Source organism: Hyperoodon ampullatus (genome assembly GCF_949752795.1).
Source record: "Hyperoodon ampullatus genome assembly, chromosome: 14".
Taxonomy (NCBI): Eukaryota; Metazoa; Chordata; class Mammalia; order Artiodactyla; family Ziphiidae; genus Hyperoodon; species Hyperoodon ampullatus.
In genome coordinates, this window is record NC_136927.1 from 74,056,536 (window position 1) to 74,082,898 (window position 26,363).

The 26,363-nt window shown below is 53.1% G+C and overlaps 2 protein-coding genes across 3 annotated transcripts in view; both read left to right on the forward strand.

The window, feature by feature from the left end:
* Nucleotides 1-8,682: 8,682 nt before the first annotated feature.
* Nucleotides 8,683-16,067, forward strand: MMP9 (matrix metallopeptidase 9; the record flags this gene model as incomplete). The annotated part of the gene is made up of 13 exons (XM_079719831.1): nucleotides 8,683-8,820; nucleotides 9,327-9,559; nucleotides 9,922-10,070; nucleotides 10,368-10,496; nucleotides 10,586-10,759; nucleotides 10,964-11,137; nucleotides 11,910-12,086; nucleotides 12,208-12,363; nucleotides 13,379-13,664; nucleotides 13,784-13,923; nucleotides 14,278-14,428; nucleotides 14,520-14,623; nucleotides 15,949-16,067. 13 exons carry the CDS (start codon nucleotides 8,683-8,685, stop codon nucleotides 16,065-16,067), a joined length of 2,130 nt encoding a protein of 709 aa, XP_079575957.1.
* A 5,421-nt stretch (nucleotides 16,068-21,488) lies between these two features.
* Nucleotides 21,489-26,363, forward strand: part of SLC12A5 (solute carrier family 12 member 5) — a gene marked incomplete at both ends in the record, with an annotated part of 35,016 nt that continues 30,141 nt past the window's right edge. For both annotated transcript variants that reach the window (XM_079719976.1, XM_079719977.1), the window contains one exon: nucleotides 21,489-21,609. In XM_079719976.1, coding sequence (XP_079576102.1) covers nucleotides 21,489-21,609 — 121 coding nt within the window. The remainder of the gene's footprint in view (nucleotides 21,610-26,363) is intronic.

Consider the following 26,363-nt stretch of genomic DNA (forward strand, 5'->3'; position numbering starts at 1 on the left):
CCCCCCTAGTCTGTGGTACTTTGTTATGGCAGCCCTAGCAGACTGATACAGAGGGGAAGGATCTAAGACGATTATCTAGATTGTCAACTCTCTGGATGACATGAGAGTGGGAGGGCAGCGCTATAGGATCACATGCAGATGGTTTGGAAATTGGGAGGCTTGGAGAGGAGAGAGTGCTGTGAATAGAAGCAGGAGGGGGGAGCCAGAAGGGAGGAGCAAGGCTGGAGAGAAGTGGATTGGGGCCACGTTGCACTGGAAGAGGCTTCTGGAAATGAGGCTAGTGGGGCTTACAGTCAAAGACACTCAGGAGATTGAAGAGAAGGAAGAGAATGGTCCTTGTGTCAATGGGGACCCTTGGCTGCAAGCAACCAAAACTGGTTCAGGCTAACTTAAGCAAAAAGGAAGGTATAGAAAAGGTTTCTGGAGCCTCCCAGCAGTAATGTGAGATCAGACTAGGAAAGTGAGCTGGAGGTAGGGGGAGCTGGTCAGCTGTGGGCAGGGACAGCCTTCGAGAATTCTCAGGGCTGCTGGGCTGGCAATGCCACTTGCACACACTAACAGATTCCTTACCAGCCTCAGAAGGGGCCTAGGAAAGATAGTCCATCACCGGGTAACCAAATAAGGACATGACTCCCATCACCATGGAATGAGCTTATTACTCCCATTCTAAAGATGAGGAAACTGAGGGTCAGGGAGGGAAAGTCATTTACCCCAGTTCAAATCCAGGACTATCAGATTCCAGCCCCTTCCACGGCACCAGCTGTCACATGGCAGGCTCTTCATGGAGCCTGTGGTTGGATATAGAAGGGCCTTTGCAGTGGTCCCCAAGCCAGGCCCCTTCTAGGCTGGGAAGGAACCTCACCCACTCCTCTGAAAGGGGGAGCGCCTTCACCCTGTCTACTGGTGCTCCCTGTCTTTTCCCCCTGGAGAAATTCCGCATTGCCTGTCATCAGGTGCTAGGCTGTGATTCCAGACCTCAGGAGGCTTCTAACTTGCGTCCTCTCTGCCGGCCATCCTGCTGCATCCACACCGAGCCTGTGCCACCTTCCCTTTATCCCATCGCCCTGGCTTCAAGTGTATCAAAGTCCCAGCGCTGCGTGAGGTTTGAACACATCTCAGCGGGCTTTCTGAATACATTAATTTTATTTTCCTCTAACATGCCACGGGGGTGTGGGGTGGGAGAAGGAGGGGGGCGCTGGAGCTCAATATGCAAATGTATGCAGATTACATCTAAATGAGAGTGTCCCAGGATTAATGGGAAGGGAAGGCAATCCTGGGGCTCTGCAGTGGAGCATCCAGAAAACGGCCCTCCTGGGAGGGTGTCTTGGGCTGTGTTTCAGAGTATGTTCTTTGAAGCAATGTCTCCGCAGCACAGGGGAAGGAAGAACTGCGGAAATTGGTTCTGGATACTTCCTGGCAAAATGTTCTCAATTGCTTCAGCTATGTTGGGGGTGGGTTGGGGAAGAGGGGGTGGAATCTCTGAGCCTCTCTCAGTTACCATAGCCTGCGGGGGTCACCGCTTTAGAAACCAGGGGAGCTTGCTAACATCCAATTCCGGGCCCCACTGATGACTGAATCAGAGTCTCTTGAGAACCTGTATATATATATATATATATATATATATATATATATATATATATATATATATATATATTTTTTTTTTTTTAAAGTCCCCAGCCTTGGGAAATACTGGCGCAAACTAGGAGCTCTTGATCTGGAGTCTCTCACAGGTTTCAGGGGCTCTGTAGAGCATTGCTCTCATCCCCAGCTGCATATGAGAATCATGGGGGCTTTAAAAAAAAAAAACCCCAATGCTCAGGCCATAGCCCAGACCAATTAAGTTAGAATCTCTGGGAGTGAAACCCAAGCATCGCTATTCAAAAGAAAATCCCAAGAGACTCCAGTGTGCAGCCAAATTTGAGAAGCGCTGCTGAACGGTATTCTTATAAGACATTTGTTATACCTGTGTTCTTTTGGGGCTACATTTAGCTCCAGGACCTCCACTGGTGGTACAAGAAGGAGCCCCTCCTAGGAAGGGGACTGGAGTCAGGGCTGAGGTTCAGCTGGTAGGCATCAGTAGTCAAAATATTGAAACAGTTCCCTACCCACTGGTAACAGATGCTGCTTCGAAACTTTTAAGTGCCCCAGAGCCCTAGTCCCTTCCTCCAGACCCCTAGGACTGCAGATCCAGGAATGAAAGGGTTAATAATGGTCTCATACACCACCTCCCCACTCCCCAAGGGGCTTCCTGGAGTTCTTTGGATAGAATCACTTCTGACTGGCGGAGTGGGGGGGCCTAGTTGTTACATATTTGAACATCAATCCTCATTATAATACTGGGGTTAGGATTATATTATCAGCTTTACAGTCAAAAGGCCTAGATTCCCACCTAATTTTGGTACTAGCTGTGTGACCTTGGGCAAGTGGCTTCACCTCTCTGAGCTTCAGTTTCCTCATCTGTAAATGGGGTCAAAAACTCTCTCTCTAAAGCAGAGGTCTCAAACTCGAAGCCGCGGAATCACTTGGCAGACTTGTTAAAACAGAGGTTGCTGGACCCCACCCAGAGGTGCTGATTCAATAGTTGTGGGCCGGGGGGCATGTGGGTGGGCAGGTGAGGGTCTGCATTTCTAACCAGTTCCCAGGTGCTTGCTGCTGCTGGTCCTGGGGCCACACTTGGAGAACCGCAGAACTAGAAGATTCATGAGAAAGTGTGCCCGGCCAAGAGCAGGGGTGCAGCTCGGGTGTGTAAAAGGGGCAAAGAAGCTGCCAGGTGCCCTGTGTGCTGTGTGGCTTCTTCTCTCCTGCTCTGTTCCCCAGGGTTCTTTCTCCATGTATCTGGAGTGACCACTCCAAGTGACCACTGAATGTTTAACCTGGGATTTTCTGAGGGCTAGGGCCTCCCCCCGTCCCCCCCCCCATTGTGAACAGCACCAGATTTAGACCTTCAGAGGCTGCAAGCGCTGAGAATATGGCTCCCCTCCCCCTATGTCACCCAAAGTAAAACAACGCTAAACCCAAAAATGACTATATAAGGAAGTTCACCAAAGATCTGACTTTTCCCATGCTGGCTACTTTAAGGATATATTTTTTTCAAATATCAAAAACAATCTTTGTGGCAGGAAGGGATGAATAAGTGGAGCACAGAGGACTTTTAGGGGAGTGAAACTACTCTGTACGATAGCATAATGATGGATGCATGGCATTACACACTTGACCAAACCCCTGGAGTAGGTACCACCACGAGTGAGTCGGAAACTATGGGCTTTGCGTGATGGTGATGGGTCAGTGAGGTTTCACCGACTGTAACAAAGGTACCACTCGGGTGGGGATGTTGATAATGGGGGAGGCTGTGCACAGGTCGGGGTAGGGGTAGATGGGAAATCTCTGTGCCTCCCTTTCAGTTTTCCTGTGAACTTCATACTGCTCTAAAAAAAATAAAGCCTTAATTAAAAAACTACAAACATACAAACTTTTAAATGTGTATTTGGGGGCTACACCTGCTTTGCTGGGACCCCAAGCATAGCCTTACCTGTCAGTGGGCAATCCGATGCCAGAGGAACTGGTCCCAGGTACATCCTCTTACCCTCTCAATTCGCACACCTCTCCCTCCACAGCATCATCGCCTTTTTCCTTAAAGGAAACTCTGCCTGACTGTTCCTCTGACTCTTCTAGCTACCTTGATCGTTCCTTTTCCCTCTTTTATTCACCCCCTTCCATTTTTGTTTTTCCTATGGAGCCCCGTCAAATACCCCACACCTGTTCTCTCTGTTGGTTCCTAGGCTTTAACCCCCTCTAGCCTGACTCCTGGGCATCCTCCACCCCCAAGGCTGCTTCCTCCATCGACTTCCTTCTTGCCAGATCCAGTGACCTGATCTTAGCACGAGGTGTGGTGTCAGAAGGCCTAGGCAGGAGCTCTGTCACTCATCAGCTGTGTGACAGTGAGCAACTTGAAGCACTTCTCTGGGCCTCGGGTCCATCACCTTGAAAATGGCTTCCAATCTCTGCCTCCCATGAACACCAAGGGATTCTGAAAGCTCAGATTCAAATAGGATGTTAAGAACATCCGCCATTAGGTACAAATCAGAGGTGATGAGGTACTTGACAGCGCTGCATAAGCTGTCAAGTGCCCCCTACCACCCCCCCGACCCCGGCATTGACTATTAGAATGATCACTGACTGAGGCGGCTGGGGGCACATGCGCAATCCCGGGCCTCCTCCTTGCTAACTGTGGGCAACTCCCTGAGCCTCACAGATTCCTCACCTGTAAAGTGGGCTCATGAATCCTAATTTGTAAAGTTAAATGAGAGCATGAGTTCTACTTTGTACGGGTGAAAGCACTAGAGTAAGAGAGTCACAATCGCTAACATTCTGCGCCATCCCCACCCCTGTACCTACTACGTGTTAAAAACTTGCAGTGTCTAATCTCATCGAATCCCTCCACAGCACGATGAAGTAAGGACTGTTCTCATTCCCATTTTACAGATGAAGAAATGGAGGCAGAGAGAGGCAAAGTAACTTGCTTAAGGTCACACAGCCAGAAGGAGTAGGAGCTGGAACTTGAACCCAGGAGGTCTGATTCCAAAGTCTATAATTCTATGACTTCCTATAGAAGGAGCTCAACACTGGATAGTGGCAGGCATGATGGTATTATTATTTTAGGGCCTCTTCGAGTCAGCATGGGAATTGCCAACACCCTGGGGCTAGGATGGTAGGTGTGCTTGTGGGTGGGGGGGGAGGGAGCTTGATGATACTCTCCCCTCGGGCAGTGTCTTGCAACGCACACGCTGCCATCCTGCTTTGTCCCAGACACCAGTGTCTTCCTCACATCCTGCCAGGGCCTCTCAGGCCTGGCTGCACCTCCCCTCTTGAGCAAGTTTGGGAGAAACAGGCTGGAGTTCCCCCAGTCTAGAGAGGGGGAGAGAATCCTCATCCCGTGAGGCTGACCTCTGTCTGGGGGCCTGGAGTTACTAATAACAGCCTGCAGAGCTGTGTCATCCAGCTGGTGACTCAGGGCTCCAGGATCAGCCCCCTCCCCATCCTGATGGGGCCTCCGCCTGGATGAGGGGCTTAGAGTCCAAGTTCTGACTCTGGACAGGATGAGGGGGTGCGCACCTGGGGGTATACCCTGCTCTCCCAGTGCCTTGGCTAAACTCTACTGTGGTGTTGGAAGGAGGGGCTGGGGGAAGTGGGGAAGGGATGTGGTGACAGAACCACTTCCTGCCATTGCCGTGTTGAAAGCCGAGCTCCCCCAAGTTCCCCTTCACGGGGGGGGGGGGGGGGGGGGTTGGGGAGGCCAGAGGTAAAGGAGGAAGTTGGGAGGTGGTGAGGAAAGGAGAGTTGGATTGACTCCAGGAATCAAGCTCTGGGGTTCCTGGCGGGGTGCCCTCTCCCTGCTCCCCAGTTGGTAAAAACAGCCAGCTGGCCCAGAGGCAATCACAGTTAGGGTTTGGACTCCAACTCCAGCAAGCACTTATTACCATGCGCCGGGCACTCTATATCTGTGAACTCATTTGATTCTCACAGCCCCATGAGGTAAGCACTATTATCGCCCCATTTTACAGATGGGAAAACTGGGGCACGGACAGGTTATGTCAATGACTCAGATCACACAGTAAGTCGGTGCCAGGGTGGAGACTTGAACTTCTCAGCGGATTTCCAGAGCACAGGCTCTTAGCTACCACTCCTTTCTGCCCTCCTCACTCTGTCTCTGGCTTGCACTGTGACCTAAGAGAGGTAAATTCTCCAATCTGGGCCTCAGTTTCCTCATCTGCATGGTGGCGGTAATTGGAGTAGATAAGTTCACCTCCTTCTTGTGATGTTTGTCTCTCCATTACTAATTACTCATTCAATTTCTCCCCTGCTGGACTTTCAGCTCCATGAGCTTGGGGACGAAGCCTATTTTGGCCACTACTATATTCCCAATTCTTAGCACAATGCCTGGCCCATAAAAACTCAACAAATGTTTCTTGAGTAAATGGTCTTTAAGGGTTTGAGGATCATTATCAATGGCCTGAGTATATGATAAAAGTTTTGGACCCTTTACATAGAAAAATCAACATATATCAGTGGTTCTCAGCTGGGGGTGATAGTGACCCTTCCACCCACCCAGGGGACATTTGGTAATGTTTGGCAACATTTCTGGTTGTCATAACTGGCAGGGGGAGGTGCCACAGGCGTGGGGTAGAGGCTGGGGATTCTACCCAACAACCCACAATAATAAGATAGCAAAAAAAGAGAACTATCTGGCCCCAAACATCAATACCGTTAAATTTGAGAAATGTGACATATGTGCATAGATATGGCATTTTGTACAATTGATGGCAATTTGGGGGTGGTTCATGGATTCTCCTAGAGCCCATGTCTGCTACCAGATGAAGATCCCCTCGATTGGAGGGTCTCTTTGTTTCCATCTCTAAAATCATATTGCTCTATGATCCCACACTCTCAAGTCTGGAATATAGTTCCCAAGTCCCCTGTCCTAACCTCTGATTCCCCAAAGACCTGAGCCTCCTCTCTGATCTGAAGTTGGTGGAGAAGGGTCCCAGTTTGAAGTCTCCCCCCACCCACCTCCTGGTCATCTCATTTCCTGTAAACGGTACTAAAGGTGAAAAGCTTCAGAACCAGATAGCCCTAGGCTTGAGTCCTGATTCTGTTGTATTAACTCACTGTGTGATCATAACCAAGCTCCTTCGCCACTCTGAATCTCCGTTTCCTCTTCTAAGAATGGGAGGGGCACTTAAACCTACCTCACAGAGTGGTGGGGATGAAATGAGATGCTTATAGGGAACTTAACACAGTACTCAACACAGTAAATCTCAAAGAATGCATTATTATTATGGTTCAGAGGTGAACTGACTTGCCCAGGGTCACACAGCCAGGAGATGGCAGAGCTGGGACTGAAAACCAGAACTATGTGACTCCAAAACAGATGTTCGTTTATTCCTGAACTCTAGGGCTTCAATTTTCCCATAAAGGAAGTTAACTGTCTCCATCTCATAGACTGATTTATTAGATAAGCATATAAAATGCCTGGCACATAGTAAGCCGTTTAAATACAGCTTGTCAAATTGTTGCTGTAGTCCTGCCCAAATAATGCTTTGAAGAAGGCAAATATAGATCCTGCCTCACACTGGCTGGTTGGGAAGAAGGGAGGGAAGGAAGATGCTTATGGGCATAAGGGGTGATAATTGGGGCTGGAGCTTGCGCTGGGTTGAGCAGTTCTGGAGAAGTGAAAGGGCTCCTGGAGATCATCCCCACCCCCCCTCCTGCTATTTTGCAGCTGAAGAGTCCAAAGCCCAGAGAGGGGAAGGCATTTACTCTAGTTCACACAGCAGATTAGAGTCCAAGACCCCATCTCCTGATTCCAGGTCAGAATCATGGTCTCGGCTCAGATAATTAAGAGCTATCACAGCCATCTCTTGAATACTTGCAACATACACTGTCCTAAGTATTTTATGTGTTTGATCTCATTTTATCCTCACATCACTTTAGGGACAAAGGGCCCTTTTAAATTTATTTTTATTGTTTATTTATTTATGTTTTGGAGTTCATGTACATTTGTTCAATTGACACCAGTGGGGAGTGGGGGGAGACAGGTTTTTCTTTTCTTCCACACAAACCGGAAGACGATTTCACACAGTTTCCGCAAGTGGGGAAATCTAAATCAACGCACACCCAGTGGACAGAGAGCGTAGATAGCAGCCGGCTGTCCAGATATTTGCACATAGTTATAGGACCCCTGCCACAGGGTGCGCCCTGGTCCACCACACCCCCACCTCTCCAGACCCTCCTCTCCCACCCCAACCTCATTGCCTTTAGCTACAGTAAATATCCCAGGGCCTGGGACATAGCAGACAACCTAGGGGGCTGCTGGCCCTGGATGGCTGGACCCAGCCGGCCATGGGAAAGGGGTAAAGCTCAGGAGGGCTTTGTTTACAGCTGAGGAAACAAACTCACTGTGGTGAAGACATTTGCCCAAGGCACTGAAGGAATGAAGCCATGTCTGCTGGCTTCCAGATGCCACACACTCCCCCTTTTACTATCCTGAACTATCCAGCCTGTTGAAGACAGGGGGCTGTCCCCGTGGAATTCCCCGACTCCTGCCAAGCAGAGCCCATGACTTCTGCTCTCAGGTGGAGCAGAGGCGGAAGCTGAATCAAGGAAGGCTTCCAGGAAGAAGGGGACAGAGCCTGGGAGTGTAGGGAGGGGCCCAGGAGGGGGTCTGACCAGGAAGGGAGATCATTAGGTTCAGAAAGAAGCCTCAGGGAATTTTCCATCCTTCTCTCTTAGGCTGACCACTTGGGGCCTTCAGCTGGAGGGCTCAGGGAGTGCTCCAGCTGTGCCTCCCTCCCTCGCTCTCACACGGTTCTCACAAGCTCTGCAGTTTGCAAAACCCAATCCTTCCCCCATGGGCCTGTGGTTTCCTGTGGGTCTGGGGTCCTGCCTGACTCGGCAATGGGGACTGTGGGCAGGAGGGAGGGGGGAGGTGGTGTAAGCCCGTTCTTTGCCTTCTCATGCTGGGACTGCCCAACCCCCCCCCCCCCCACACACACACACACCCCATTCCCTGAGTCAGCTCTCGCCCCGGCCTGTCGGGAGAGGGGCGGGGTCACTGATTCACTTGACAGCTTCTCTTTAAAGCCCCCACAAGGGCAGCTGCAGCCAGACACTGCTACCCTCACCATGAACCCCTGGCAGCCCTTGGTCCTGGCGCTCCTGGTGCTGGGCTGCTGCTCTGCTGCCCCCAGACCACGCCAGCCCACATTTGTGGTCTTCCCGGGAGAACTACGACGCAGTCTCACCGACAGGCAGCTGGCAGAGGTAGGCACACACTCCAGCCTAGAGTTGGGAAGGGTTGGCTAGGAGTCCCAGGAAGGACATGGGCTCTCAGAGGAGATATTTAGGGGCATGTTGGGGGGTGATGGGCACCTCTGGAGAACAGAGGTGTCCAGGCTCGGGCACTGGGATGCTCTGGACAGTGATTGCCAGGAATGGGCTAATGAGGGTTTCTTAGATGGGCAACGGGAAGTGGTGAAGGGGCATTGGAGGGTTCTGGAGCGGGGATGGGCTGGGGATGAACAGGGGTAAGCCCTAGGAGGCCCTGAGGTAGGCATGGGCCAGGGGCATCCGGGGGTGGAAAGGAGCTGAGGATGGCTACAGGGAGGGGAGATTCTTGGGTGGGCACAGGCACTGGGGTGCAGGGTACCCAGTCCTGGATACAACGCCTTGTTGCTAGTCCCTGAGAGCCTGGAGGGATGGAGTCCTCACCCAGCAGGTCAGAGGAAAGAAGTCAGGGCTCTGGGATGTCTCTGCCCCTCCTTCCACAGGAATATCTGTACCGCTATGGCTACACTCACGTGGCAGAGATGAGCGAGGATGATCAGTCCCTGCGTCGGCCTCTGCTGCGTCTCCAGCGGCGCCTGGCCCTGCCGGAGACGGGCGAGCTGGACAGCACCACCCTGAATGCCATGCGTGCCCCGCGCTGTGGCGTCCCAGACCTGGGCAGATTCCAGACCTTTGAGGGCGACCTCAAGTGGCACCATCACAACGTCACCTACTGGTGCGAGGCTGGGCCCCCGGGGGCGAGGGGCCGTAGTGGGGAGAGGCCGCCCGGTGGTGAACACGTCCCGTCTTAGGCCCGTCCCTGGGTCTCACTAAACCAGGGATTTAGTGAGCCCAGGGCAAGCGGCTCCACCTCTGAGCCTTCGCTCCCCCATGGGAAACGACCTCGCAGTCTGAGTCCTCCTGTCAGGGCCGTTGTGAGTGTCCAGAGAGAAAAATGCGTCTGAAAGCGCTTTATAGCTGAAAGCGTGGAGCGCACACAGCGCTGTGTATCTGAAGTTGCTGAGACACGGGGGGTCGCTGCTGCTCCGGATCCCGCCTCTCACTTCCGACCTCTAGCCTCCTGCCTTTCCCCTGCAGGATCCAAAACTACTCGGAAGACTTGCCGCGCGACGTGATCGACGACGCCTTTGCCCGCGCCTTCGCGCTCTGGAGCGCGGTGACGCCGCTCACCTTCACTCGCGTGTACGGCCGTGAGGCCGACATAGTCATCCAGTTTGGTGTTAGGGGTGAGAACGCGAGAAGGGGAAAGTCAGGAGAATCGGAGAGGGGATAGAGGAGGGAGGACCTCGGAGAGAGTAAGAGGGGGCCCTGGACCCGGATTTCTCTTGCCTGTCCCCGCAGCCCTGGCTGCCGCTCGCCCTTATGGCGCCCCCTGCTGACCGACACCTCATAGCGCGGGGACGCAAATCTTGGACAGCAGCTCCTAGGCTGGATTTCAGCCCGCACTCAGTCCAGCGCCCTTGGGCAGTGCACAACCTGCGCAACCGTACGCGGCTAACTCTCTTCTCCGCCTGCTTCTTCAGAGCACGGAGATGGGTATCCCTTCGATGGAAAGAACGGGCTCCTGGCACACGCCTTTCCTCCCGGCCCAGGCATTCAGGGAGACGCCCACTTCGACGATGAAGAGTTGTGGTCTCTGGGCAAAGGCGTCGGTGAGACTCCCGAACCGCCCCGGTCCCCATTCCCTTCTCCTCTCACGCGCATCACCAGCCGCCCTGACCCCGTCCTCCCTTTCCTGCAGTGGTTCCGACCTACTTCGGAAACGCAAACGGCGCCACCTGCCACTTCCCTTTCACCTTCGAGGGCCGCTCGTACTCCGCCTGCACCACGGACGGCCGCTCCGACGACATGCTCTGGTGCAGCACCACGGCCGACTACGACACCGACCGCCAGTTCGGCTTCTGCCCCAGCGAGAGTGAGTACCCACCCTCCTCGAGGGTCCAGAACGCTGGGTTTTTATCCCAGCCTTGCCGCTAGTGCTGTGTGGCCTGCAAATCACTGTCCTGTTCTCTGGGTCCGTTCCCCCGTTGTGAAACGAGGCGAGGAGGGGTGGAGGACACAGGTGGCTTGTGGGTCAATAAACTCGTGGCGCCTTCGGGTAATCGCGTGGGCCTCCCAGGACTCTACACCCAGGACGGCAATGCGGACGGCAAGCCCTGCGTTTTCCCGTTCACCTTCGAGGGCCGCTCCTACTCCGCCTGTACCACCGACGGTCGCTCGGACGGCTACCGCTGGTGCGCCACCACCGCCAGCTATGACCAGGACAAGCTCTATGGCTTCTGCCCGACCCGAGGTACCTCTGCCCCACCTACCTGATTCAGCCTCGCCCCCTGATTCCGCGTTGGTCCCCGAGCGTGGCTCTTCCACCCATCAGTTTGTCCTACTCCTCGTCGGTCCTCAGGACAGCCGTGACTCTGGCCGCCATCACCACGGCTCCTCCCCCTGCCTTCCTATTGCTGCCGCCGCATTCGCGGAGGCCTCGCCTTTTAGCCCTGCTTGCAGCCTCTCCCTGGGCCTCTGATCCTCGGCCCCGCCCACCAGTCTAGCCTGGTCTCGGCTGTGTGCGGCACCACGCCCCCTACGCTTTTTTTTTTATTATTTATTTTATTTTTGGCTACGTTGGGTCTTTCTTGCTGTGCGCGGGCTTTTCTCTATTTGCAGCGAGTGGGGGCTACTCTTCCTTGTGGTGCGCGGGCTTCTCATTGCGGTGGCTTCTCTTGTTGCGGAGCATGGGCTCTAGGTGCGGGGGGCTTCAGTAGTTGCAGTACGCGGCTCAGTAGTTGTGGCTCGCGGCTCTAGAGCGCAGGCTCCGTAGTTGTGGCGCACGGGCTTAGTTGCTCCGCGGCATGTGGGATCTTCCCAGACCAGGGCTCGAACCCGGTTCCCTGAATTGGCAGGCGGATTCTTAACCACTGTGCCACCAGGGAAGCCCCTTCCCCCCGCCCCCCCCCCCCACCAAGCTTTTAAAATAGGCCTCCAAGTGTCTCTCGCCTCATGATTGGCCCGCCCCTGGGTCTTTATTGGACCCACCCACTTGGCTCACCGGAGGCCCTGGGTCTCTCCAGCTGACGCGACGGTGACCGAGGGCAACTCGGCGGGGGAGCTGTGCGTCTTCCCCTTCATCTTCCTGGGCAAGGAGTACTCGGCCTGCACCAGAGAGGGCCGCCGTGATGGGCAGCTCTGGTGCGCCACCACCTCCAACTTCGACAGAGACAAGAAGTGGGGCTTCTGCCCGGATCAAGGTGGGCATGGTTCTGAGATTCCCAGGCTGGGACCTCAGCCAGGGCAGCGGTGTCCGGGAGGGATGGCTGGGGCTGGGAGCTCGGCTCAGGGCTCACGTCTCAGGCTCCCTCTTTCGTCCAGGATACAGCCTGTTCCTTGTGGCGGCGCACGAGTTTGGCCACGCGCTGGGCTTAGATCACTCGTCTGTGCCAGAGGCGCTCATGTACCCCATGTACAGCTTCACTGAGGAGCACCCCCTGCATAAGGACGACGTGCAGGGCATCCAGCATCTGTATGGTGAGGGTGTGGGGCAGGGATGGAGGGAGGAGAGGGAAAGGCTGGGCTCTGCCAGCTGCGAGTACCCCGAGAATGCGGAGGAGGGGAAAGTTAGGACCCTAACATCTATCTTCTGGAGACCCTGGCCAATGGGTACAATTGTTGCCAGGTCAGTGCTTGGAGATGGTGATAAAGAGCCCAGACTCTAGAGTGAGACAGACATAGGTTCAAAAGCCAGTCCAGCCACTTCCTGGCTAGATGACTTTGGATATGTTACTTCATCCCCCAACTTCCTCATCTGTAAAGTGGGGCTAACACCTGCCTCATGGGGTTGTTAGGAGGCTTAAGTGAGCTAGAATAATACTTGGCATATAGTAAGCACCATATAAGTGTTTGACATTTTTATTATTATCACCAGTATATTTCGTCATTAAAAAATGGGGATATTAAAGAATCTATTTCATAGGTTTTCTTTTTTTCCCTGAAGATCAAACAAGCTAACGTGAATTTTTTAAAATATAAATTTATTTATTTTTGACTGCGTTGGGTCTTTGTTGCCGAGCACGGGCTTCTCACTGCGGTGGCTTCTCTTGTGATAGAGCACCGGCTCTAGGTGCGCGGGCTTCAGTAGCTGTAGCACGCGGGCTCAGTAGTTGTGTCACACGGGCTTAGTTGCTCTGCGGCACGTGGGATCTTCGCCGGCCAGGGCTCGAACCCGTGTCCCCTGCACTGGCAGGCGAATTCTTACCACTGCGCCACCAGGGAAGTCCCTAATGTGAGTTTATAAAGCTCCTAGCATTAAGTTTGGCACTCAGGTTGAGAACTCAAAAAACACTTCTCTCCCAGCAGCCTGGGGATGGGGGTGAGTATGTGAAAGGAAGCGGCCTGCCCAGGGCTGGGGAAAGGCAGGCTCCACCATCTAGAGTGGGGGGAGTGAGCGCCAGGGGCCTCGCTGGTAGGCTTTGGGGGAGCAGACAGTCCATGGGCACAGCGCTCCGTAGGAACAGGGGCTGTCTTATACGGTGTCTCTTTTTAGGTCCTCGCCCCGCACCTGAACCACAGCCTCCAACCACTGCCACAGCTGAACCGCAGCCCACCGCCCCTCCCACGGTCTGCGCCACGGGGCCTCCCACTGCCCCCCCCTCAGAACGCCCCACTGCTGGCTCCACAGGCCCCCCTTCAGCCGGCCCCACAGGTCCTCCCACTGCTGGCCCTTCTGCGACCCCTACAAGGTCCCTGGATCCAGCGGACGACGTCTGCAACGTGGACATCTTCGACGCCATCGCGGAGATCGGGAATCGCCTGCATCTCTTCAAGGATGGGTGAGGGGCAGGGGCTGTGAGGTTTCGGGAAGGGGCTTGGAGGCGGGACCTGCCTGTGTCTCCCCGCCCACTGACCTTGAGTCAAGGTTCGGTGCCAGCCGTTCCCTTTTCTCATCCAGGAGGTACTGGCGACTCTCTCAGAGCGGGGGACGCCCGTTGCAGGGTCCCTTTCTTATCAAGAACACGTGGCCTGCGCTGCCCCGCAAGCTGGACTCCGCTTTTGAGGATCCGCTCACGAAGAAGATTTTCTTCTTCTCTGGTTAGTTTCCTCCTTTCTTCCTTCCCTATCCGCCCCCCCCCAAAAAAAAAAAAAAAACCACACACACACACCAACCTAGAAGGACCAAGAGACCGAGGACAATACATAAAACGTCTTGTGTGCATTAGAAAAAGACGCCCCCTTCTGGCGGATGCAATTTAGCAAATCTAGCAGGGGCTGAATTTCAGCCCTCCTCACCGCACCCTGGCACAATTGTACCGAGAGACTCTGCTTCTTGGGCACACAGACTAAGGGCACGCCGGGCGCGGAAAGGCCTCGCTGCGTTCTCCCTCTTGATATTCAAGGAGAGTATGTGCCCCGCCCCCAGACCGATGTGACCCTTCTCTCCTGCAGGGCGCCAAGTGTGGGTGTACACAGGCTCGTCGGTGCTAGGCCCAAGGCGTCTGGACAAGCTGGGCCTGGGCCCGGAAGTGACCCAAGTCACCGGGGCCCTCCCGCGCGCCGGGGGTAAGGTGCTGCTCTTCAGCCGGCAGAGCTTCTGGAGGTGAGAGTCCCGGGACCGCCGGCAGGGGGAGCCCAGGCGCCATCCGACTGCCCGCCGGCTCAGCAACGGTCTCCTCGCTGCCGTCCTGCAGGTTCGACGTGAAGACACAGAAGGTGGATCCCCGGAGCGCCACCCCAGTGGACCAGATGTTCCCCGGGGTGCCCTTGAGTACGCACGACATCTTTCAGTACCAAGGTGAGGGATGAGGACGAGGGTCGGGGGAGGGTCCCTCCCTGAGACACCTCCCACGGTAGGGTCCCCTGCCTTCGTGATTGGTCAAATTCTGAGAGAGAAAGAAAAAGCCCGTAGAGATTGAGGCAAATGCCCCAGCACAGGTGAGTTCCCTATAGAGGCAGGGATCTTACCAGATCATTCAGGGACACAGGAGCACAACCAGAACTAGGACCCAGATTTCCTGTCTCCCCAGCTGAAAGCCCTTTCCCCTACAAGTAGGGATACTGCCACTGGGGATATACAGTGATAAATAAGACAGTTCATAGCTGTGTGTCTTTGGGCAAGTCACTGCTACTCACAGAGCCTCAGTTTCCCCATCTGTAAAATGGGAGTGGTAGCTGGAGTTACACTTGCTTTCTCTTTCTCACTGCTCACCTCCAATCAGCTGACAAGTTCTGTTGACTCAGCCGCCAAAATATTCACAAGCTCCTCTGCAAGCACCCTAGTCCAAGCCATACTGGTTGTCCAATACCTTTAATATATTCTGTGAGAGTAGGGAGGGGCTAGGAGTGGAGGGTAATGGTTTTGTGGGTGACTCTAGACCCATTCCAAGGTGAAAGAAACTAACATGACCTGAGCTGACCCCCTCCCCCCTCCTCATCCCCTCCCACTCCTCCTGTCATTCCCTTTGCTCCACTCACACCAGCCTCTGGCTGTTCTCTGAACACATCAAGGTCATTCCCAGCTTAGGGCTTTTGTGCCAGTTGTCCCCTCTGTCTGGAAGGTTTTCTCCCCAGATTGTCACTGGGCTGCCTCCCTCTCATCCTTTAGGTCTCAGCACTAAGGCCACCTCTTTGGAGAGGCCTTCTCTGACCCTCATTATCTGTTCACTTGCTCGCTCGCTTTTAATATTTCCTCCATCGCTTTCTCCATTGTCAAAACCAATCTCATTTATTTATGCATTTGCTTGTTAATCGTCCGTCTTACCCCACTAGGGTGTAAGCACCAAAAGAACTGAGGTCATGCCTGCATTTTTCCTCTGCTGTATCCCCAGTGCCTCTAACAGTGCTTGGCACGATAAATATTGTTGGATGAATGAATGGGATTTGTTGAATGAATTGTTCTGAGTATCGACTGTGTGCCAGGCTCTGTGTCAGTGCTTTGGACAAGGAGGTCTGTGCCCTCCAGAATCTCTGTGGGGGGCAGGGGGGGACACAGGTGTCCTATGAAAACCTTGGAAAGATCACGAAAGCAGGAGGGATGTCTGTAAAGATCTCACTCCTGTTTCTGTATGTGTATGTGGGAAGGTTGGAATCACCCCTCTTGGTCCTGCCTTTCCCTTGCAGAGAAAGCTTACTTCTGCCAGGATCGCTTCTACTGGCGCGTGAGTTCCCGGAATGAGGTGAATCAGGTGGACTATGTGGGCTACGTGACCTTTGACCTCCTGCAGTGCCCCGAGGACTAGGGCTCCCCAGCCTGCTTCAGCACTGCAGTGGGAGTCCCCACAGGGACCATCGCGATAGGGAATGAGCCAGTCTGCTGGATCCAAACTGGTGGGTCTGTTCTGAAGGACAAGGAGAAGGGGAGGTGGGCTGGGCCCTCTCTTCCCACCTTTTCTCGTTGGAATGTTTTGTTGTTGTTGTTGTTGTTGTTTTTTGCGGTACATGGGCCTCTCACTGCTGTGGCCTCTCCCGTTGCGGAGCACAGGCTCCGGACGTGCAGGCTCAGCGGCCATGGCTCACGGGCCCAGCCGCTCCGTGGCATGTGGGATCTTCCCAGACCGGGGCACGAACCCGTGTCCCCTGCATCGGCAGGCGGACTCTCAACCACTGCGCCACCAGGGAAGCCCTGGAATGTTTTTAATAAACTTGGATTCTTTAATCTTTAGGAGCAGATTAATGTATGTATTGTATGCATGCACGCATGTATGTGTGTAACCAACAGAGGGCTTACTATGCGCCAGGCAATGTTCTAAGCACTTCATAAATATTAACGTTCAATCCTTCCTATTAGGAAGGTGTAATGTAATTACTCCTATTTTATAGCTGAGGAAATGGCCAACCTATTATTCATTCATCAAACATTTATTGAGCCCTTACATGGAGCCAGGCCCTGTGCCGGGCACTGGGGATAGAGAAATGAGTTAGACTATGTTTCTATCCTCAACGACCTCTCAGTGGTCCTCAAATTTTCGGGTCCGTGAGAGAGCCCTCACAACTTGCTTAAAATGCAGGCTCTGGGCTCCAACCCCAGAGAGTCCAGCTTAGTTACAAGGGTGATGATTCTGTGGCTGGTAGGGGTGGGGTCACACTTGGAGAGTGTGCAGCGTGTGACCCTTTTTCTAGAATAATGGCACACGTGCGCACATGTGTGTGTTTGTGTGTGTGATTCTTCGTGTTGTGGTTGAAGTCAGGAAACATTTCCCAGCCAAGATGACATGTGAACTTGAACTGAATCTGGGTGAGCAAGAGTTTCTTCTTGTGCAAGGAAGACTATCTTCTTCGAGGATAATTTACCAAGAACCATTAAACCTAAAAATGTTCCTACTCTCTAACCTTCACCCATGTGTGCACAAAACAACACCTAGAAGGATGTGAATTGCAGCATTGTTCATAGAATGAGAAACTGGCAACAACCTAAGTGCGCAGAAGCAAGGCAGTGGATAAATAAAATATGGATTATATACATGATGATAGGAACTAGCCCTAGCACAGCACTATGTGCCGGGCACTGTTGCACATGCTTGATGTGCGTTAACACAGCCAATCCTTAAAACAACCCTATGAGACAGGTACTACTCTTGCCTTAGAGGTACTATTACTATTGCTAACACTCCCTCCCCCTGCTTTATAAATGAGGTAACTGTAGCGCAGAATTACACAGCTGACCTGCAGTCTCCTAGCTGGTGAGTGGTGACCTTGGGATTGGAATATGAGCTCTTGGGGTAAATGCTGGGAGGAGAGAAAAAGCAAGGGGGCATTTGGGGGAACTAGAAATGGCTCAGAACTCTAGTATGTGGTTTGAGCAGAGAGGATTCTGGAATGGTTGAGATAGGAATGGTGGTGTGGGCTAGATGAGAGAAGGTCGAAGTGGCAGGCTGAGGAGGATGGATTTGACCCTCCAGGATGGCAGAGGGACTTGACTGAAGGGTCAGGGCAGGTGAGTGGACGTGATGGGCTTGGTCAGCTTTGATCATCTTCCACACCCAGGGCCCCGGTGGGAGTGTAAGGAGAGGTTCAGGGAACTTCCTCCTAAGCTTCCTGTGGGTGGGGCCCCTCTCTCTTAACTCACCCCTTTCTCACTCAGGAATGACCCACTCCCACTGGCATACAAATGTTCCTTAATATGGCTTGTTTAAAATCCCTCTGGACCCCTGTCTCTCAGTTCTGTTCCATTTCTCTATTGCCCACCCCCATCCACAGGAAAACTTCCCCAAAGTACGGTTTCTACTCACTGTCTCCCATTCTCTTCTCAGTCATTTGCAACCTGGCACCCACTCCACTCCTCCACTGAAATGACTCTCTTCAAAGCCACCTGTGATCTTCCCGTAGCCCGATACAGTGGGTACTTCTCTGGGCTCATTCCATACCATCTCTCGGCTTTTTTGACCCAGTGGATAATGCCCCTCTTCCTGAAATGTTTCTTCACTTGGTCTCTGGGTCACCCCTTCCTCCTGGTTCTCCTCCCCTCTCGCTAGCTGGATCTCTCCCTTTCCAACCTTTAAATGATGGTGTGAAGACAGGAATAAAGACACAGACCTACTAGAGAATAGACTTGAGGATATGGGGAGGGGGAAGGGTAAGCTGGGACAAAGCGCGAGACAGGCATGGACATATATACACTACCAAACGTAAGGTAGATAGCTAGTGGGAAGCAGCCGCATAGCACAGGGAGATCAGCTCGGTGCTTTGTGGACGCCTGGAGGGGTGGGATAGGGAGGGTGGGAGGAAGGGAGACGCAAGAGGGAAGAGATATGGGGATGTATGTATAACTGATTCACTTTGTTATAAAGCAGAAACTAACACACCATTGTCAAGCAATTATACTCCAATAAAGATGTAAAAATAAATAAATAAATAAATGATGGTGTGCCCTTGTGCTCTATCCTTGGACGTCTTCGCTGTGTACACGCATTCCCTGTGATCTCGTCTAGCCCTGCAGCTTTACACAGCATCTCTCTGCTAAAGACTCCGAAATTTATATCCCCTCCTTATCCTCTCCCCTGAGCTCCAGAATCAGATGTTCGACTGCCACCTCCGCATGATCCTTAGGTGCCAAAGAGATATCTCAATATACCGGGTCCATCTGAGCTCTCGGGGTCCACCTGAGCTCTCAGGCTCCACCTTCCAAGCGTACTCCTCCATCGGTTGTCACCACCTTAATAAAAGACGTCATCTGCCCTCAATCGAGCTTAAAACCTGATCAGTCTTAAAATCAGTCTTAAAATCTAAAAAATCTGTTAAACTCCTTATTCTGGCACAGGGTATCTCAGCCTCGGCACTACTGACAATTTGGATCAAATTGTTCTTTGTTGTGGGGGACTGTCCATACATTGTAGGATGTTTGATGTCTTCCTCCAGGAGGTAGTGGGATCCATGGACAGAGGCTAGACCCATTCAGGGTCAGTCTCCCTCCATCACGGGCCCTAACATGGGGACAGGGTGCAGGGAGGCGATGGCGAATCTGTGGCTCATGGCTGGCAGTCTTGGTGTAGGACTAGATGGCACGGGTGGCCTCTACCAACTAGATGCAGTGCCACCCTCCTCCAGTTGTGACAAAAACGTCTCTGAATATTGCCAAACGTTCCCTGGTGGGGAAAACTGCCCCGAGTTGAGAACCATTGCTCTAATGTAACAAACATTCAGACAGCTTGACCCGTCGTAAGTGTACATTTCAACAAACTGAACACGACTGTCTAACCAGCAACCAGATCAAGAAACAAAACATTCTTAGCACCCTAAAAGCCCCCTCATGCGCCTTTTTAATCACTACCCCTTCACCCCGAGAGTTACCACCATTACTTCTAACAGCTTAAAGATAGATTTTGACTATTTTTTACTTTATTTAAAGAGTATTTTACAGTATATACTCTTTTGTGTCTGGCTTTTTTCAAAAAATAATTTTTTTAAAAATTTATTTTTGGCTGTGTTGGGTCTGTTGCTGCGCGCGGGCTTTCTCTAGTTGCGGTGGGCGGGGCTAGCTTGTTGCGGTGCGCGGGCTTCTCATTGCTGTGGCTTCTCTTGTTGCGGAGCACGGGCTCTAGGCCCGCGGGCTGCAGTAGTGGCACATGGGCTCAGTAGTTGTGGTTCGTGGACTCTAGAACACAGGTTCAGTAGCTGTGGCACACGGGTTTAGCTGCTCCGCGTCATTTGGGATCTTCCCGCTCACAGGGCTCACACCCGTGTCCCCTGCATTGGCAGGTGGATTCTTAACCACTGCGCCACCAGGGAAGTCCCTGTGTCTGGCTTTTATTCCGTGTTATATTTGTGAGATATATCCATATTGTTTGTGAATTATAGACTGTTCATTCCCACTACTGTTTTCACTGTATTCACATACCGTTACTTATTTGCCCATTTTACTGTTTATGGTTACTTGGGTAGTTTCTGATTAGAGCCTATTACAAATAATGCTGCTATGAACATTCTTGTAAATGTCTTCTGGTGAACGTGGGCAGCCATTTCTTTGGGGCATATATCTTGGAGTGGAATTGCTGAGTAGACAGGTATGTATAAGTTCAGCTTTAGCTGACGGAACAATTTTCCCGAGTGGTGTTGCCCATCTATACTCCCGCCAGCAGTGCATGAGAGTCTAGGAGTCCTCCTTGACTCCTCTTTCCTTTACATGCAATGTCCAATCCAGCAGCAGGTCCTGTAGGTTCTACTTCCAAAATGTATCTGGAATTGGACAACTGCCACCACCCTAGCCCGGCTATCATCACCACTTACCTGGGGGTTGCAGGAGCCTCCTAATTGACTCCCAGCTTCCATTCCTGCCCTTAGTTGAGTCTTCACCCAGCAGCCATTGTTCCCCTACTCAAAAACTTCCCATGACTTCCCTTGTAGATTAGAAAAGAATCCAGACTCCTCCCTGAAGCCTTCAAGAGACCACACGATCTGCCCTCCTCTCCTCCCTCATCTCCATCACTCTACTCTCCGTTCACTCTGCTCCAGACACACTGGCCTTCTTGCTGCTCCCTGAACAGTCCAGGCTTCTTTTCACCCCAGGGCCTTTGCACTTGCTATTTTCTCTGCTAGACAGCTCTTCCCCCAGATCTTTGCTTAGCTGGCTCCTTCTCATCAGTGAGGGCTCAGGTCAAATATCACATCTTCGGAGAGGTCTTCTTAGACCTTCCCCCTAGTCATTACCCCTTGGCCCCACTTTTTCTTCTTAACATACACCACAGTCTCAAATTATCTTGTCTATGCGTTTGCTCACTTGTAATCTTTCTCCTCCTCTCACTCATTAGAATTTGAGCCACACGAGGGCAGGAAGCCAGTCGATCTCATCCAATGCTGCATCAGTGCCTAGCACCAAAGCCTCAAACACAGGCGCGCTATCAAGATGTGCTGAATGAGTGAATTAAACCCAGGGGTTTAGGAGACCCCAGCCGAGGAGGGCCCGGGCTCCTGGTGCAGGGGTGGCTCTCAGCAGCAGGTTGGATCCTCAAGCGCTTCCAGTGGAATTGACAGCCCAGGGCCTCAAAGCGCAGTGGCCAGATACAGCGGCTCAGCACAGAGGGCACTAGGACCCTGCGCGGCGCCGCGTTCGCCGGGGGGCGGCCGGCGGGGATGGGGTAATACGCTCTTTCTGCCTCCTGGAGCCCGGCTGCGGCCACTTGTGCGATCCGGGCCCGTACCGCGGCCGCCCGGCTCCTTTCCGCACCATGAGCCGCAGGTTCACTGTCACTTCACTGCCCCCCACGGGGCCTGCCGGGACCTCTGACTCGGAGTCCCACCGGCATTCAGCAGCCGATCTCCGTCGCCTCTCAGGGGAAGACGCCAAAGGTAGAGGCCGCAGGGGGCGGGGCCTGTCGGGGTGGGGCGGGGCGAGAGGAGGGGAGGGGACACGGTGGGCGGGTCTTCTGTTGGGAGTGGTGGGACCAGGACTGGTAGGCAGAGGGTCCCAGCCGAAGGCCAGAGAAGGGAGAGGAGGTGGAACCTAGGGAACTGGGGGAAGGCTGGAGGGGAAATGATGAAGGGAGGGACCACATTTGAGGTGGGAGGGGACACAGGGAAGAGGGTGGGGCTAGAGGCGAAGGGGCAGATCTTATAAAGAAGCTAGGGTCCAGGGTGCTGGGCCGGAGCGCAATAAAGGGGCGGGGTCACCTCGGGTAGGGGGCGGGACCAGAGGGGGAGAAGGTGGAACCAGGGAAAGGGAGGGCCGTGTGCGTCCACAGCCAATGGGTGGAGGCAGGACTATCTCGTTTTGGGGGCAGAAAAGGGCGGGACCAGAGACGAAGGGGTTGGGCTAGTAGTATAGGGGTGGAGTTGAGGGAGGGAGGAGACTTGAGTCCGGGTCGCTAGGTCTCCAATCCTCAGGCACCCAGGAGGCGTCGCGGACAGCGCCTGGGGATCCCGGGAAGAAGACAGGAGAATGAGAAATTTGGACCCCGGGCAGCTAGATCCTGGCAGGATTCCGTGGGCACTCTAGTCCCGTCCCTGGGGGATTCACTTAGCTCCTTCTACTCCAGCTCCACAAGCGGTGGGTGGAGCCAGCTCAGGCTGTATTGGGGGCGTCTTCCTGGAGGGCCCACTGCAGTGGTCTTGTAATGGAAGTTACATGCAGGGTACAGAAGAGAGAGGAGGGAAGGGATCCTTCTAGGCTTCGGTGAAGAATTAGCATCCTGGATGCACACACAGTCTTCTCCGCAGGGGCCACTTGTCAGGGGTCCCCTGCCTGACTCTGGGCCCCCTCAGGCCTGAAAGGAACGTGGAGAATTCGCTTGAAGTGGCCCCAGCGCGGGGAGGAGGAAGAGCCTCCCTGGGCCGCCAGGGGTCGCTGCTGAGCCGCAGGTGAGCTCACCCTGACCCCAGCAAAACTAAGCACCAAAAAACCCTTTAGGGGTTTATTTGGTGAACCTCTGCATTGGATAGATGACCAAACTGAGGCCTATATTTCAGCAGGGCTCCAGTCCCGTGAACCAACCGCCTCCTGGACGTTGTCATTCAGATTTTGGGGGGCTCTTTCCTTTCTTCATCTTTCCCATAATCTGCCCCTTTTCTCATTTTCAGGAATGCCTTACCATTCTTACAGATTTAAAAATCAGAGCTCTAGAAGCCATTCTCAACGCCCCCTTTTCTCTTCCCACCAGATCTGATTGGCCCTCATGTCTTGGCCACTTCACCTTCAAAACTTATCCTGAATCTGGCCACATCTCTCCTCCTGTCATCATCACCCGGGTCCAAACCTCTATCATCTCTCACATGGCCATGACCACAGCCTCCTCACTGGTCTGCCTGCCTCCAATCCTGTTCACACCACACAACGCCCCCCCGCCCCCCCATCGCTTGTAGGATAAATGGCAAACCCTTTAGTCTGTCATTCTAACCCTTCCCCCATCTGCTCCTGGTATACCTGTCCGTGTTCTTCTCCCACCTCCATTAGCCAGGGAAACTCCTCCTCACTCTGTAAGTTATAGCTCATTTAACCTTTTCTGAAAATCTTTTTCATGTTCCCTCACTTCCAGGCAGAGGCAGACATTCCTCTTCTGCCCGACCACTGCCCTATTACAGCCCATGTCCCAGTGGATGGAAATTATTTACTTGCGTGTCTCCTACATCTCAAGGGCAGGGACCACATCCTTTTAACTTTGTGTTCCGAGTACCAAGCCCACAGCCTGGCACTTAGTAGGTGCTTACTGCTCATCAGATGAGAGGGGGAGTGGCTGTAGACTCCTGCTTCCCCTACCTTGCCTTCTCTCCTGTCATTCCCCACCCCCTGGCCTGAGAATAAGATGGCTCGCTCTCTTATCCCAAGGTGACTGTTCCGTCTTTCCATTCCCAAGCTCTTGCAAAATGAAGTAAAATACAGCTCCCAGTGTTGGGTGTGCAGGTGTGTGTGCAAATTGGATGTGAATCTGGAGTGCTGTGGGCTTGTGGCAGAGGCGGTGTGTGTGTCTTTGCATGTCTTGAGGGAGAAGCATCCCACGCTAGCTCTGTTGACCTGTGGGGCAGTCAGTGAGTCAGTGCTTACGTGTGTCATTGTATGCCAGTGTGTTGATTGGCATGTTGATGTGTGTATTTCTGTGTCTATCTGTGGGATGGGTACCTGTGTGCATGAGTTTACTGAAGTTCCGTCTTGAGAGTAATTTGGGGATTTTTAATCTCTTAGGCCCTGAGACAGCCTCCAGCACCTCTCCTTGGTAGGTCGCTATGTGGGGAAGTGGACAAGGGCTCCCTAGGGGAACATAAAGTCTGCTGGTATCTTTCCCACAGCTGTTTTTGTGCCAGTGCTCTGGCCCCAGGGGGATGCTCTCCCCACCTGTTGTCATCACCCAGGCCCCTTAGGGAGAGATGGCAGCATGTGGAAGGTGGGGGAACGGTTGGGGGAGGGTTTGTAGGTCATTTACATACAAGTGTTATCTTTCATTCTGGACCCAGGGAGTGGAGCTTGCCCCTGGAGGTGCTTCCTGCTGCCAGGAGATCAGCTATAGGTGGGAATGCGACTTACAGGGCAGGAAAGGAGCAAGTCAGAAGGTGATCCTTGAATCTACCACTAACACTGGGCGGCAGCCCACATGCCTCAGTTGCCTCATTTGTACCATGGGAAGATCGATGGTGACATGGCTGGACAGAATTGAACCTGGGACCAACTGTTACAATTCTGAGCGACTCCCCATCCCTTTGCACCACTCCCTGCTGTGCCTCAGTTTCTCATAGAGGAAGACAGGGCACTGGGAAGAGCGCTGGGCCTGGTTGAGACTAACAGGAGTTGGGATGTGTCCCCATGGAGTAAGGGGCAGCCAACTTATGCTCGGGGGATGGAGCAAGACCACAGTGCAGCCTATCCACTCTCTAGCACGGCCTCTGTGGTGTGGCCTTGGGCACATTGCTTCCCCTCTCTGGGCCTCAGTTTCCCCATCTGTAGTATAAAGAAGTTGAACAGAAAGCTACCTGCAGGTTCTTCTAGCCATAAAAATGCTCAGATTCTTTGATGATCTAGAAGAGTGATGTTCTCTACCTCCCCCATACCCAAACCTCATGTTTCAGTCTCTTTATCTGTAAATTGGGAAGAATGACACTGAATTATTGGTAAAAATACCTGATCTGGAGATCTCCAGCCTATCCAAGGAGTTCTCCAGTCACCCACTCCTCAAGCCAGGACTCAGAACCTCACGGCCCAGTACCTCAGCCCAAGGTGAGGCCTGGAAATCTCCATGGCAACAAACTGGTTATGAACGGGGCTGTAGTTGCCATGGTGATGGGCTGCTCTCTCTCTCTCTCTCTCTCTCTCTCTCTCTCTCTCTCATCCCCCTCATCTCCCCTCCCCTCTTCTCAATGAACCAGAGCAATCTGTGGGCACCAGCTCTCCAGGTGGGGTGGGGATGGGGGGGTACAGTGAGAAAGGGGTCCTGATTGAGAAAGAGGGAAGATGGGCTGAATCTGTAGAGGAATGAGGGGCTGTTGGGGTGCCATTTCCATGGTGACAGGGCTGCAGCCTGTTAATTAAGCCCCCTGGTTACCACGGAGACGATGGTGGTTGACGTGTCTGCTGCGAGCCCTGTGTGTATGGGGTGTGCTCTGTGCCGGACTCGTCAATTCACTGCAAGGGTCTGGGGTCTGGAGGACGGGGCCTGCAGGTGGGGGAGAGAAGAGTGAAGAAAGGAGTTCAGGGCCTTGGCTCCATGAGGCCAGAGCTGGGGGTGGGTGGGTTAGGCCGTAGGGCTAATGATATAGAGACAAAGATGGATAGGGATTAAGCCATAAGGAGGAATACCGTGCCTGCCTTTCATGGAAAGAGGACCCAGTCAGGTGGCTCCAGTTTCTTCCAGTCAGCTCCTGGTCCTGATTCAGTGGCTGGGGCCCTGGGCTGCAGGTCAGGAAGCCAGACTCTAGTCCCCAATCTGCCACAAGTTGACCTCATGGAGAAAATCTGTACCTTTCCATTTCTAGACTCCAATTTCCCCATAAATGAGGACTGATTAAAAAAATAACTTACAAAGTTCCTTCCAGTTCCCAAATCCTGATATTTAGGAGGCAGCTTCCCTGATCTTTTTTCTCTCTGAGAAGCATAAGGTGGGAGGGGAGAGGAATTTTAGAGACTCAGAGTTTAGAAATAAGACCCTGCCCAGCTCTGCATCTCGTGATGCTTTAATGAGAAGATTCCCCTGGCCCTAGATCTTCCAAGGGCTCTGGGTGGGGGAGCGGTGCTGAGCTGGCAGCCATGTTCCTGGGGCTCAGAGCTGAGGGTCATCTTACTGGCCAAGGCCAGGCTGGCAGTGCAGGAGGTGCCTGCAATGTGTTTTCTGAAAGCCTCACTGCAGAGGGTTGGCCTGAAGCCAGAACAGAGATCAGTCTTCTTGAGAGGTGTGTGGGGGGGTGTGACTCAAAGGACTGGGGTCTCCCCTTGCAGCTGTCTCTTCACTTGGTCTTGTCTCCTCATGAAGAGCTCCCTGGCTTTAGCCTGAGATAAACTGAGAGAGCCCTGAGAGTTTTGAGGGTGGGAAGAAGGCCCATGGATTATGCAGCCTAACCCTTTCATTTTATAGATGGAGATACTCAGGCCCTAAGAGGACCTCAGTTTTGCCCAAGGAAACACA